The 12,040-nt window shown below is 43.5% G+C and overlaps 1 protein-coding gene across 1 annotated transcript in view; it reads left to right on the top strand.

Moving 5' to 3' along the window:
- Nucleotides 1-7,988, top strand: part of LOC134180858 (tetratricopeptide repeat protein 28-like) — a 29,846-nt gene extending 21,858 nt beyond the window's left edge. Inside the window, exons 17-30 of the mRNA XM_062648042.1 lie at nucleotides 1-42; nucleotides 412-543; nucleotides 2,476-2,601; nucleotides 2,699-2,824; nucleotides 2,889-3,014; nucleotides 3,384-3,515; nucleotides 5,815-5,940; nucleotides 6,039-6,164; nucleotides 6,229-6,354; nucleotides 7,045-7,176; nucleotides 7,242-7,367; nucleotides 7,428-7,550; nucleotides 7,609-7,734; nucleotides 7,802-7,988. The exon at nucleotides 1-42 is cut by the window's left edge and continues 84 nt beyond it. Coding sequence (XP_062504026.1) covers nucleotides 1-42; nucleotides 412-543; nucleotides 2,476-2,601; nucleotides 2,699-2,824; nucleotides 2,889-3,014; nucleotides 3,384-3,515; nucleotides 5,815-5,940; nucleotides 6,039-6,164; nucleotides 6,229-6,354; nucleotides 7,045-7,176; nucleotides 7,242-7,367; nucleotides 7,428-7,550; nucleotides 7,609-7,734; nucleotides 7,802-7,854 — 1,622 coding nt within the window. The 3' untranslated portion in view covers nucleotides 7,855-7,988. The remainder of the gene's footprint in view (nucleotides 43-411; nucleotides 544-2,475; nucleotides 2,602-2,698; nucleotides 2,825-2,888; nucleotides 3,015-3,383; nucleotides 3,516-5,814; nucleotides 5,941-6,038; nucleotides 6,165-6,228; nucleotides 6,355-7,044; nucleotides 7,177-7,241; nucleotides 7,368-7,427; nucleotides 7,551-7,608; nucleotides 7,735-7,801) is intronic.
- The last annotated feature ends 4,052 nt before the right edge of the window (nucleotides 7,989-12,040 follow it).

The raw sequence follows: 12,040 nt of genomic DNA, 5'->3' as shown, positions 1-12,040 counted from the left end.
CAAACGTATCATTACCGTCATCACATCCTCAATTGGCCATCTGTGAGTACAGTAGTCTAGACTGTCTTTCTATTTTAATGATCTGTAGACCGCGTTCACTCACGCAACATCGTGTGTTCATTTGGAAGCTAAATCTATTGGTTTGACGTGCAGCTGTCTCTTTCTGTTTCCAACTTGGTAGAATGTGTCTGTCTATCCAACTGACAATAACAATTTTACTGAAACATTGCGACAAAATGAATAACCGTTACAGTATTTTATTGCATACAATTGAGTTTTAAAGAGACATGCAGAAAGCTTGAAACAAACAAATTTACTAATAACCTACAATCACTGTGAAATGAAGAGAGTCTCTCGTATTTTGTTAGAAGTCTTATCAATGTCAGCTTATTACAACGTGATGTGTTACAGATATGAACCAAGTCGGTCGTTGTTGTTTATCGCGAGGAGACTCCAACGAAGCCATAGAGTGGTATAAGAAATCTCACCAATTGCTACAACAACTACCTTCTTCACCTACACGAAACGATCTCTTGGCAAAAAGTTAGTATTGCATATCGTTTCATGTTATATACACACTGCATGTCACTTGCTTTTCAACATCCTAAATGCATCGACCGAATAAGTACATCAGATGGTCGGTAGTAATTACAATTGGTTTGCAACTTTAGTACGACAATTCTGTTCTATCTCATAATTAGTTGCATGCAAAGTACGTTAGCTTTCACGCCAAATTTTGATATCTAAATCATTTTTATAAAAACCATCAATAGATTTTCAGCAAGGACAATAATATGGATTAGACGCCAGCAAACGGCTGTATAACAGTAATTATAAACGAACAATGAGAGCCAAATATAGAAAGGACACAACGAAGGGACAGACAGTTGCATCGGACTATATTACAGATAATTCTGTGCGTGTGTGTGTGAGTGTGCGTGCGTGCGTACGTGTGTACGTCCGTGTTCGTACGTGCGTGTGCGTGCGTGCATTTGTGCGTACGAGTGCGTGTGTGCGTGCGTCCGTCCGTGAGTGCGTGCGTGCGTGTGTGCGTGCGTGCGTTTTTGTGTTTACGTGTGCGTATGTAATTATGTTTGTGTGAGTGCGTGTATGTGTGTGTATGTGTGTGGGTTGTGTGTGTGTGCGTGTGTGTGTGCGTGCGTGTGCGTTTGTCTTTGCGTTTGCTTGTGCGTGCGTGCGCGTGGGTGCGTGTGAGTGTGTTTGTGTGAGTGCGTGCGTGCGCGTGCGTGCGTGTGTGTGTGTGTGTGTTTGTGTGAGTGCGTGCGTGCGCGTGTGCGTACGTCTGTGTGCGTGCTTGCGCGTGCGTGTGTGAGTTCGTGCGTGGTTGCGCGTGCGTGGGTGTGCGTGCGTGGGTCCCCGTGCGTGAGTGTGAGTGCGTTTGCGTGCGTGCGTGTGTGCGTGCGTGTGTGCGTGCTCGTGCGTGCCGGTGCTTGTGTGAGTATGTGTGTGCGCGTGCGTCTGTGTGTGTGTGTGTGTGTGTGTGTGTGTGTGTGTGTGTTTGGGTGTGTGGGTGTGTGTGGGTGTGTGTGTGGGTATGTGTACGCGGGTGCGATCGTGCTTTTGTGAGTGTGTGTGTGGACGGGGTGCGTGCGTGCGTGTATACGTGCGTGTGCATGCGTACGTGCGTTTGTACGTGCGCGTAAGCGTACGCGTGCATGTGTGTGTGTGGTGCTTGTGATTGTGCACGTGCGTGTGTATATGCGCGCGTGCGTACGTCTGTGTGCGCGTGCATGTACGTGCGTGCGTACGCATGTAAGTGTTTTCACGCGCGCTTGCGTTTGTGCGTGTGTGTGTGTTTTTTGTGTGTGTGTGTGTGTGCGTGCGCGCGCGTGGCGCGGTGTGTGTGTAGTTGTTTACTGGTGCGTGCGTGCGTGCGCGTGTGTTTGTGTTTGTGTGTGTGTGTGTGTGTGTGTGTGTGTGTGTGTGTGTGTGTGTGTGTGTGTGTGTGTGTGCGCGTTCGTGTGTGTTTCTGCGTGCAATTACGTGTGTGTGTGTGTGTGTGTGTGTGTGTGTGTGTGTGTGTGTGTGTGTGTGTGTGTGTGTGTGCGCGCGCGTTCGTGTGTGTTTCTGCGTGCAATTACGTGTGTGTGTGTGTGTGTGTGTGTGTGCGCGCGTGCGCGTGTGTGTGCGTGTGCGTGCGTGCGTGCGTGCGTGCTTGCATGTGCGTGTGTGCGTGTGTGTGTGTGCTATTTTTAGGTGTGCGTGTGCATGCCTGTGCGGTTGCCTTTATGAGTATGTGTGTGTGCATGCGTGCGTGCGCGTGCGTATGTAAGTGCGTGAAAGTAGACGTGGTTGTAATTATTCTATGAAGAGCTACATATTTTTTTCCAATATAGCAAACCTGCACGTAAAGCTTCATGATAATGTTGAGATAATTAGATAAAATAATCTAGAGATAAAATAATCTAGATTATATTAATTTACACAAATTTAATGTTATGCTTGTGTTTATAGCGCTAAATGACTTTGCTGTCGCATATCAAACAGACGGGAAATACGACAAGGCGATAGAGACATATGAAGAGTTTCTCGAGTTGAAGAGGCGATGCGATGACGGAAATCTAGTGGGAATGTCTACGAGTATGTACATGGAGAGTTGTAGCTCTTATTACCTTCCTAATTGTACATGTTGGGATATTTAATGATGGAAATTGTAAGTTAATGTTTTCTATTATAGTTTTCATAAATCTTGGTTGCTGCTACAGAGACAGCGGGAAACTTGAGAAAAGTTTGAGTTTACTCGAGGAGGCAGTCGCAATCAGCAGATCATGCTACTCATCTTCTCATCCCTCCTTGGCCCATGGTAAGAAATCGTGAGTCATAAAAGATATAAATACATATTTATTAATATTATCATGTTTATCTAGCTATATATCACCTTTCCTCTACGTACGATTTACTTGACAGAAAAGATGAAGCTTGGAAATTGGCAAGAGAAGCGTGGGATATTGCAAACGTATCATTACCGTCATCACATCCTCAATTGGCCATCTGTGAGTACAGTAGTCTAGACTGTCTTTCTATTTTAATGATCTGTAGACCGCGTTCACTCACGCAACATCGTGTGTTCATTTGGAAGCTAAATCTATTGGTTTGACGTGCAGCTGTCTCTTTCTGTTTCCAACTTGGTAGAATGTGTCTGTCTATCCAACTGACAATAACAATTTTACTGAAACATTGCGACAAAATGAATAACCGTTACAGTATTTTATTGCATACAATTGAGTTTTAAAGAGACATGCAGAAAGCTTGAAACAAACAAATTTACTAATAACCTACAATCACTGTGAAATGAAGAGAGTCTCTCGTATTTTGTTAGAAGTCTTATCAATGTCAGCTTATTACAACGTGATGTGTTACAGATATGAACCAAGTCGGTCGTTGTTGTTTATCGCGAGGAGACTCCAACGAAGCCATAGAGTGGTATAAGAAATCTCACCAATTGCTACAACAACTACCTTCTTCACCTACACGAAACGATCTCTTGGCAAAAAGTTAGTATTGCATATCGTTTCATGTTATATACACACTGCATGTCACTTGCTTTTCAACATCCTAAATGCATCGACCGAATAAGTACATCAAATGGTCGGTAGTAATTACAATTGGTTTGCAACTTTAGTACGACAATTCTGTTCTATCTCATAATTAGTTGCATGCAAAGTACGTTAGCTTTCACGCCAAATTTTGATATCTAAATCATTTTTATAAAAACCATCAATAGATTTTCAGCAAGGACAATAATATGGATTAGACGCCAGCAAACGGCTGTATAACAGTAATTATAAACGAACAATGAGAGCCAAATATAGAAAGGACACAACGAAGGGACAGACAGTTGCATCGGACTATATTACAGATAATTCTGTGCGTGTGTGTGTGAGTGTGCGTGCGTGCGTACGTGTGTACGTCCGTGTTCGTACGTGCGTGTGCGTGCGTGCATTTGTGCGTACGAGTGCGTGTGTGCGTGCGTCCGTCCGTGAGTGCGTGCGTGCGTGTGTGCGTGCGTGCGTTTTTGTGTTTACGTGTGCGTATGTAATTATGTTTGTGTGAGTGCGTGTATGTGTGTGTATGTGTGTGGGTTGTGTGTGTGTGCGTGTGTGTGTGCGTGCGTGTGCGTTTGTCTTTGCGTTTGCTTGTGCGTGCGTGCGCGTGGGTGCGTGTGAGTGTGTTTGTGTGAGTGCGTGCGTGCGCGTGTGCGTACGTCTGTGTGCGTGCTTGCGCGTGCGTGTGTGAGTTCGTACGTGGTTGCGCGTGCGTGGGTGTGCGTGCGTGGGTCCCCGTGCGTGAGTGTGAGTGCGTTTGCGTGCGTGCGTGTGTGCGTGCGTGTGTGCGTGCTCGTGCGTGCCGGTGCTTGTGTGAGTATGTGTGTGCGCGTGCGTCTGTGTGTGTGTGTGTGTGTGTGTGTGTGTGTGTGTGTGTGTGTGTGTGTGTGTGTGTGTGTGTGTGTGTGTGTGTGTGCGTACGTGTGTTTGTGCGTGCCTGTGCGTGCGCGTGTTAGTTTGTGTAAGTTTGTGTGTGTGTGTGTGTGTGTGTGTGTGTGTGTGTGTGTGTTTGTGTGTGTGAGTTTGTGTGTGTGTGTGTGTGTGCGTGAGCGAGTGCATGTGCGTGCGTGCGTGTGCTTGGGTGCGACCGCGTGGCCGTGCGCGTGCGTGTGTGTTCGTGTGTGTTTATTTGTGTGTGTGTGTGTGTGTGTGTGTGTGTGTGTGTGTGTGTGTGTGTGTGTGTGCGCGTTTGTCTGCGTACGTGTGGGTGCTCGTGCACGTGCGTGTGTAACTTTGTGTGTGCGTGTGTGCGTGTGTGTGTGTGGGGGGAATGTGTGTGTGCGTGCTCGCGTTTAAGTGTGTGTGTTTGTGTTTGTGTGTGTGTGTGTGTGTGTATGTGTGTGTGTGTGTGTGTGTGTGTGTGTGTGTGTGTGTGTGTGTGTGTGTGTGTGTGTGTGTGAATGTGTGTGCATTCGTGCGTTTGGGTGCTCGCGTTTAAGTGTGTGTGTTTGTGTTTGTGTGTGTGTGTGTGTGTGTGTGTGTGTGTGTGTGCGCGCGCACGCGTGTGTGTGTGTACGTGCGAGTTTGTGTGTGTGCGTGCGTACGTGTGTGTGCGTGCGTGCGTTTGCGTGTGTGAGTTTGTGTGTCTGTGCGTGCGATCGTTCATGCATGTTTATGCGCGCGTGCGCGCGTGCTTGGGTGCGCGTGTGTGGATGCGCGTGCGTTTGCGTGCGTACGTGTGTGTGTGCGTGCGCGTGCCGGTGCTTGTGTGAGTATGTGTGTGTGCGTGCGTGTGCGTCCACTCTGAGTGTGTCGATTTCTATCGAAACAAGCGCAGAGAGCAAGATTCGAATTCGGTCATTACATTCTGGAACTCGCAACAAGATTGCATGTGACGTGTCCACTGCGTCTCTTTCGTCAGAACGCTTTACAGTATCCTGTCCGCACGAAGGACGGGCTATGTATCTAGTAGTAAATAAATGCATCTGATAACCGACTTGCTGTTACCAGTAGGTCAAGTGCTCGCTAGTTAGCTAATTAGAGAAGCCGTATAGTTTTAGTAGATATGAGTGCTCATATTCAATATGTGGTGGTAGTACTGGAAACAATTTCATGAAAGAGGAATATAGATTTGCAAAAGAGGATAGCGGACATAAACGTGGTTGTAATTATTCTATCAAGAGTTACATGATGTTTCCAATGTAGCAAACCTTCAAGTAAAGCTTAATGATAATGTTGAGATAATTAGATAAAATAATCTAGATTATATTAATTTAAACAAAATTTAATATTATGCTTGTGTTTATAGCGCTAAATGACCTTGCTCTCGCATATGAAAGAGACGGGAAATACGACGAGGCGATAAAAACATATGAAGAGTCTCTCGAGTTGAAGAGGCGATGCGATGACGGAAATCTAGTGGGAATGTCTACGAGTACGTACATGGAGAGTTGTAGCTCTTATCACTTTGCTAATTGTACATGTTGGGATATTTAAAAGATGGAAATTGTAAGTCAATGTTTTCTATTTTAGCTCTCATCAATCTTGGTAGCTGCTACAGAGAGAGCGGAAAAATCGAGAAAAGTTTGAGTTTACTTGAGGAGGCAGTCACTATCAGCCGATCATGCTACTCATCTTCTCATCCTTCCTTGGCAAATGGTAAGAAATCGTGAGTCATAAAAGATATAAATACATATTTATTAATATTATCATGTTTACTTAGCTATATATCACCTTTCCTCTACGTTCGATTTACTTGACAGAAAAGATGAAGCTTGGAAATTGGCAAGAGAAGCGTTGGATATTGCAAACGTATCATTAACGTCATCACATTCTCAATTGGCCGAGTGTGAGTACAGTATTCTAGACTTTCTTTCTATCGTAATGATCTGTAGACCGCTCTCACTCACCCAACATCACGTGATCATTTTGGGGTGCTAAATCTATTGGTTTGACGTGCAGCTGTCTCGTTCTGTTTCCAACTTGGTGACGATAAGTTGAGAATGTGTCTACCCAACTAACGATAACAAATTTACGGCACATCGCGGCAACATGACTAGCCGTTTAGCAATTGCGTTCTAGCTAGAGAGACAGTGTGAAAGCGTAAAATACTGTAGAGTTTAATGCACGTTTTATTCTGTACCCTTTCTCAATTTGCACTCAACCTGTTAAAGGATGGCATAACGACTCGCAGTTGGTGGGCGTTCAGGGTATTCCAGTCTATGAAATACGAGTCTATCTTCTGCTTCAGAGTATCTATGTACGGCTCTGGTGTGCTTACAAAATAAAGGTTGTGCTCAAATTAGAGAGTCCCCTACCTCCCCTCGCTATGTCGCCCCTACTTTCATATCGTTATGAGATAAAGAGATAAAGACATTCTACTGACAGATTATATGTTCAGGCACACACTGTATCGCTCAGTCATTATAACATTCTAACAAATCTATTTACAATAATTGTGATATATAACGAAAGTTTACTGTATACATTGTGTTAGAATTTTATTAATCGCAGCGGCTTGCAACTTACCATGTTACAGATATGAACCTTTTGGGAGATTGTTGTCGATCACGAGGAAACTACGATGAAGCCATCTCCTGGCATGAGGAAGCTAGACTATTGCTGCAACAACAACATGAATCATCTCAACGAGACAAAGGCATTGCTACAAGTTTGTTTACACTTTCTTTTTAACATGAAGTTGGATTGCTGCACATCGATTTAATTAACAATTAGATTTGTATTTATTGTCTCGCGACCATGACGAGAAAGGATGTTATGAAGAAGCTATAAAGTTGTGTTTGGAAGCAATAGAAATGCAACAAGAGAGTCATTCTCCAAATCCTCTTGATATCGCAATTTGTAAGTTAATTGATTATCAATCCTCGTCACATCAGCTGGTTATAATGTGAATGTTTGTAGATACGATAAGGTTAGGTTCGTATGAAATGAAGGCCTCAAGACTTGAAGCGTCTATAACCCATTTGCAATCTTCCTTATCAGTTTTGCAAGACACACTACCTACGAGTCATCACACCGCAGATTGTGCGTTGATCTCTTTTCGTCTTTCGTTTTCTCTTTCGAGCTGATTGTATGTGTGCAGGTCACTTTTACCTTGCTACGTCGTTTCTTGTTATGAAAGAAGCGACCCCAGCTAGTCTGCATTTAGAGAAATGTCTTGAGATACGAAAGACAATTTTTCCAGTTGGTCACGACGAGATAGAGGAAGGTGAGCAAATATGTCATACATTCATTCTATAGTAAACGAGCACTCTTTCCTACTGTTTTTATTCTAGCCGAGTGTCTCAAACAAGAAATTCTAGGGCTGAATGACAATACAAGTGACTGACATGATATTCTTACTTTGCTCAGTAAGCGTTGCCGTCTGCTTGTGTTCTTGTTAAAATTAATGCAACTGTTATGCATGGCGCACGAGGTTTGTCTGGGTCCGTGCACCCACTAAATATGATCACATTGCAGAGGAATATCTAGCGATAAACATCGTTATTGATTAGAAGATATATTCTGTTGTCGTATGTATAAAAGCAGAATTTGTATGGCAATGCGAGAAATGTGTCAAACTATGACCATGCTTACACAGGGGCTAATCACTTTAGCATGTCTCTATAGAACGTTTCTAACCTCTCTAGTGCCGTTATCTAACCACGACTTCTAGCGCACGCTAAGTCGCCCTAATAGACGGCTATTTATCATCTTCCTACGTTTGTTGTAGTTTTCGCGTAGCCAGCACAATGGCGTCACGTATATTATAAGCTTTATATAGGTCAGTCGTTAGCCCCAAATTTTTGAAAGCGTGGTTCGTAATAATGTTATTGTATCTGCAGCTGCATACCTAGAAGGGATCCGAGGGATGTGATCGATCTGACCCACTTCAGTCGGAGGTTCGCTCTTACCTCTATATATACAAGACTAATATACATGCAATATTTGCACCAGATGACTCGCCGGCCCTATTCATAGCTGGTGCCAAAATGGTGGCCCCAAAAGTTGTCTCCGGTACCACTTAATTATCACTAGTAAATGAAGCTGTGTTTACACCGTCGCTTCACAGCTACGAGCGCGCGCGTGCGCGCGTGTGTGTGTGTCCGTGTGTTTCCGTGTGTTTCCGTGTGTGTCCGTGTGTGTGTGTGTGTGTGTGTGTGTGTGTGTGTGTGTGTGTGTGTGTGTGTGTGTGTGTGTGTGTGTGTGTGTGTGTGTGTGTGTGTGTGTGTGTGTGTGTGTGTGTGTGTATTGTGAATATTAATGTAAATTTTATTAATTTGTTTATTTATTGTCATTATCATTATTTATTCATTAGCTTGTTGCTAGAATGTATAATTCTTTGAAAACACAAGGATGCGTTGATGTGATTAAAGATAATTAACTAAATATCATCGATGTCTCACACTACACTTCGAATTCAGCACAAGTGACAGAAGTGACGTTGTGTGTGTGTGTGTGTGTGTGTGTGTGTGTGTGTGTGTGTGTGTGTGTGTGTGTGTGTGTGTGTGTGTGTGTGTGTGTGTGTGTGTGTGTGTCTGTTTGTGTGTGTGTGTGTGTGTGTGTGTGTGTGTGTGTGTGTGTGTGTGTGTGTGTGTGTGTGTCTGTGTGTGTGTGTGTGTGTGTGTGTGTGTGTGTGTGTGTGTGTCTGTGTGTGTGTGTGTCTGTGTGTGTCTGTGTGTGTGTGTGTGTGTGTGTGTGTGTGTGTCTGTGTGTGTGTGTGTGTGTGTGTGTGTGTGTGTGTGTGTGTGTGTGTGTGTGTGTGTGTATGTCCGTGTGTGTATTTATTGTAAATGTTAATGTATATTTATTAAATTTTGTTTACTTATTGTCATCATCATTAATTAATCATTAGCTTAATTGTTGCTAGAATGTAACGGCAATTCTTTGAAGACACACGGGTTTACTAATGTGATTAAAGATAATTAATTAAATACCATCAATGTCCCACACTACTTCGAATTCACAGAGCTACGTATCTCTTGCACGGAGCGGGCTTGTTATTTACGTTATTTCTCAATTCTGCATCTATAGCGCTCTTGCATCACTGGAAGTTAATAAATTAATGAACTATTAAGATGGACATCATGATCATACTTTTATTGATCCGTCGACATCTTTCGTTCCGCTATTTCGTTGTAGATAGAGATCGATGTACGTCTCCTCGCTGCATAGAAAATACTGTCAAGCAACAGGCATGTACAGCTAGCGACCGGATCTAGAAGAAAGCAGCGTCAACGTTTCCTACGAATCTTTCTTGCAAGACGACGTCGATCGTTCATCATCAGTCCTACTTAGAATATATTGCTCTCTTGAAGTTTGCGGACGACATGTTGGTGGTGCGTATGCAACGGTGCTTAGCTAGATGCATGGTCCCATGGGACCTTCGCTTGGCTTCTTGAAGAACGATAAATTCGTTTGTTTTGCGATTCTTTTGTAAAAAGTAACAAACACATACAACTATTACCTGATCTTTACTCTGCGCTTCTCAGTTTGACGACAGTTTGACCGTAAAATGGAGGTTTACGACATCTCGGCTTTTCTGTCATAATGAGCGGGATTGTTACGTCACCCATTGTTGATGTGCCAAAGGTCTGCTGATTGGCTCAACAAATTCCCGAGAGTAATTCACGCTGACAAGCTAGTATTACGTCACCTACGTTTGCGTTCCAAAACGATTGCTGATTGGCTCGACAAGCTCCCCGAGCGTGACACACGCTTACAAACAAACATAGATAGATAGATAGGTACAAACATACCGACAGACAGACCGGAAGTCAATACAGCCCGTTTAGAGTGAGCTTCTCGCGAAGCAGTCCACCACTTATTGTGGTGTCCTTCTTTTACGCTCGTAGCTTAATTAAAATAATAGAACGAAGTCCAAAAATTCAAAAAAATTAGGCGAAGTTGAGCAAACGTCTTTAGTAAATCAATGATTACAAAAGTCCTATACAATGTTAAATATCTGTTTATCTGCGTCGATTCTGCGCACCTTAAACCAAGTTTACCATAAATGCAAGTATTGAAGACATCCAGGCCAGGCTTGGTAACAATAGTGCCACAATTAGTATAATCACAATGGCAACGGCCTGCTTGAACGCGGAGTCTGTAACTGCTAAAACCTGGGTCCCACGTTCCAGATGTAGCTACACACACACACACACACACACACACACACACACACACACACACACACACACACACACACACACACACACACACACACACACACACACACATTTAGCAAAATCTTTCTATAGACCTGGTAGTTAAAAAATAGAATAATTATACTACAGCATGCTGAATTTGACTGGGAAGACTCCACTAGAGCACTAAAAGAAGCGACCCATTAAATGCTCCAATTACACCCCTGTAATCTTGGGTTCTTCACTGCATATTGAGGCCGCATGTACACGTCGCATGCACATTACGAGTGGCTTACACAAAATGTGTGAGTGAAAACGTTGAGTAAAGTATATTTACATGAGTTTACATGTAAGTCTGACCGTGTCTAAGCGCATGAAAACGAATGTAAGCGCGCGGAAACGAGCGTAAATATACCGTATCGCATATAACAGTGGCTTACACGCATTCGTGAGCTTACATTGCGGTGACAAGGCAACCATGCATTACTATGGATTCTAAGTTCAATGCGGTATTGCCGTACATGTGAGCAAGGTTCACATGCAATGTACATTCATGTCCAAAACGTAAAAAGTTTTAAGAACAAAATATAAAAGTCCATGACTCATAGCTAAACATCTTAGTTGTGACATGTCACGCGCAAGCTATGAGAGTAAAGACATCAACCTTGCACTGCCAACGGTACCTCGAGGTCGGAAATCCTAGATTTCTTATGGTATTGACAACTGAAATGTAGTGTAGATGATCTTGAGTAGCAATTTGCTGCTCTCTCACTTTAGGAGTAGGACATCGAAGTTGTATGGTACTGAACACTAAACATTGTTTTAGATGTGCAGTGGATACGCTCACCCGTGACCGTCGACGCGAAGTCACCGGTGGAACCCAGTGAAACCAGACCTCCCCAGTCCGGAAGTTGAAACTGGGAGATGTTGGGTACGCAAGACTACCGTGTATGTTTGTTAGCGGTCTAGCTTTCAATGAAATACTTTTGCGATGTAAGACGGTCTAGCACTATTATTAATTAGTCCACACGTAAACTTCAAGTCGAGAGAAATGCACACAATTACGATAATTTACACACTAGAAGACTGTTTCCTAATTACATGAAGAGCAGACTGCCAGTTTGCTTACCTGTCACATTCTAATGTGTCTCGACGTGACCGTCCACATCTCCTTTCTACACATTCCAAATCGTCAACAATACAGTCATTATAAAACGATGTACTTCTGCACGAATCACGTGACAAAGAACGCAACCCCTACCATGCGCTAGGCTAAACTGTGACGCGTCTATTTCTAGTGGCACTGTAGCAAAATAGAATTTGAAAGCAAGTCATAGACAACAGCTGCCAAGCTACAAGTGCCATCTACCCAATAATCTACAACAAATT

Source organism: Corticium candelabrum, chromosome 6 (assembly GCF_963422355.1).
Source record: "Corticium candelabrum chromosome 6, ooCorCand1.1, whole genome shotgun sequence".
In the NCBI taxonomy this organism is placed as follows: Eukaryota; Metazoa; Porifera; class Homoscleromorpha; order Homosclerophorida; family Plakinidae; genus Corticium; species Corticium candelabrum.
Note: the sequence above shows the minus strand (reverse complement) of the source record. Positions and strands in the feature narration are given on the sequence as shown.